At 35.0% G+C, this 2,546-nt stretch overlaps 1 protein-coding gene across 1 annotated transcript; it reads left to right on the plus strand.

Moving 5' to 3' along the window:
• Positions 1-1,004: 1,004 nt before the first annotated feature.
• LOC106884013 (zinc finger protein 253) lies at positions 1,005-2,192 on the plus strand (the record flags this gene model as incomplete). Its single annotated transcript, XM_014935191.2, has 1 exon — positions 1,005-2,192. A coding segment is annotated over one exon (735 nt), but the record flags the coding sequence as incomplete, so codon positions are not given.
• Positions 2,193-2,546: the final 354 nt, after the last annotated feature.

Genomic DNA, 2,546 nt, shown 5'->3' on the forward strand with positions numbered 1-2,546 from the left:
ATATAAATGTCACATACAGTTTGTAAAGTAGAATATTTGTATTTAATTCAGTGAGTAAAGTGGCAAACTATTTTTCATTGTTATAATAACAAGATGAAGAAATTAAGATAAAGAAATCATTTACTAAATTAATTTATTTACGTACATTTAATATTTACAGTATATTTTTGCAAGAAAAGTCAAAAGATAACTGTCATTGTGAGTTTACGACTGCAAAATTGTATTATCTAATTCTTTCGTAACTAAGCTACATGAGTTTTAAACACCAATTCAAAATAGCCTTGTTGAATTAGACAAAAGACTTGGCATCGTAATAACCAAATCTCAGGCAAGTGAGTGCCATGGAATCAAGTATAAGACCAGTGACCACTGATTTATTTCCCCCAAATCAGGGTTTTTATAACTGCTCATACCTGAATTCTAAGAAACTGTATTTCGTGAAAGATATTTCTTTGACGAAAGTTGGAATTCAAACATGGGCAGTAATTTTAACCAATGGGAAACTGTTAATTACACCTATTCGGCCAACATGACCATGACGTCATATCAGCACCAATAAAGGTTTATTAAGACTGGCTACACCTTCAAAATTCATTCCAGTTATATTTCAGAATATCATTTTGATGGCTTCAAATGTTAGCACAAGGCCAGCAATTTCCAGGAACAGGGTTAGTTGATTGCATTGACACCTGTGTAAAGAATTGTAAAATTCCCACTGTTGAATGTCTGCTGTTTAATTAATTATCTCATAAAACTTATATTGTTTTTCTGTCATTTCAGAATGTCTGATGGTATTGGCAGCAAAAGCATTTTAACTTGAGATGATGGTTTAAAGATTAAAGGAACATGTTATACGAAGCAGATGTAATTATATTCATATAAACCTGTGATGGAATTGCCATGAAATATTTCCAGAAGACGAGGATATTTATTTGAAATACAATATAAAAATGGAAAGGAAAAGAGATCATAAGAAAGAAAGGAAGTTTATGGAAAATGTCTGATGTAAAACTTCATATCAGTGTGATATCTGTGGTAAATCATTCACTGAAAGTTGCAACTTAGCTGTTCACAAACGTATTCATACAGGAGAGAGGCCTTACAGCTGTGATATCTGTGGTAAATCTTTTGCAATAAGTGGACACTTACAGAATCACAGACGCACTCACACAGGAGAGAAACCCTATTGTTGTGATATCTGTGGTAAATCCTTTTCACAAGCCAACCAAGTTACTATGCATAAACGCATTCATACAGGAGAGAGACCATTTCATTGTGATATCTGTGGCAAATCCTTCATTGGAAAACAAGTGTTAATGGTTCACAAACGTATTCATACTGGAGAAAAGCCATATCACTGTGAAATATGTGGTGGTTTATTCTTGTTAAAAAATCACTTAACTGTACACAAACGTATTCATACAGGTGAGAGACCTTACAGCTGTGATATCTGTGGTAAATCTTTCGCACAAAATGGTGACTTAAAGGCTCACAAACGCACTCACACAGGAGAGAGACCTTACCGCTGTGATATCTGTGGTAAATCTTTTGCACAATGTGGTGACCTAAAGGCTCACAAACGCACTCACACAGGAGAAAAACCGTATCGTTGTGATATTTGTGGTAAATCCTTCGTTGGAAAACACATGTTAAAGGCTCACAAACGTATTCATACTGGAGAAGAACCTTATCACTGTGGTAAGTCTGTGGTAAATCATTCACTGGGAGTGGTCACTTAGCTCTTCACAAACACATTCATACAGGAGAGAAGCCACATCAGTGTGACGTTTGTGGCAAATCATTCTCTCGTAGTCATTACTTATCTGTTCACAAACGTATCCATTCAGGTGAGAAGCCATATCAATGTGATATCTGTGGCAAATCATTCTCTCAAAAATTTGGCTCAGTGATGTGAAATACATGTGAAAGAAAGCAGTGGTAATGGAAGATTTAAGTAGACATGGGCAGAAGTGATGAAGAATGACGTCTGGATGTTGAATCACCTAGAGACATTGCTTAGCAACGTGTAAACTAAAAGGAAATCTTTGAGAAATGATGACAATGTGACAGAACTGTAAAAAATAAAATTCTGAGATTTAATTAAAAAGTAACAATAAAGTATTTCAGGATGATTATTATTATTATTTTCCAAATAAACATGCACTTTATATTCTTTCTTCACACGTTTATAACTGTTCTTGTTTTAACTCCTGTCCATTGTCCATCTGTGACCTCTTCAATGACACTTTCTGTCCTCATGTATGCTCCAGCTCGGTTTAGTCCATTCTGTTTTTTTATAATTATTAAATGAAAATAGGAAACTGTGATGAAGCTGTGTGTTTAGAAAGTAGGAAATTTCTTAGGATGGTATAAAAGTAATAGTTCTTCCATTCTTCTTTGTCCATCCATACACATTTTTCTCCCACATCTGGATTCTCTCTGACGTGCTGTGAAGCCGTCCAGAACACTCCAAGTCTCTGATGTTCAGAGTGTTAGACATTGGCAAACCCCTTCCTTTCTGCTTATGCCCTAAATAGATAAACCTG

The sequence above is a fragment of the Octopus bimaculoides genome, chromosome 28 (genome assembly GCF_001194135.2).
Source record: "Octopus bimaculoides isolate UCB-OBI-ISO-001 chromosome 28, ASM119413v2, whole genome shotgun sequence".
NCBI classification, from domain to species: Eukaryota; Metazoa; Mollusca; class Cephalopoda; order Octopoda; family Octopodidae; genus Octopus; species Octopus bimaculoides.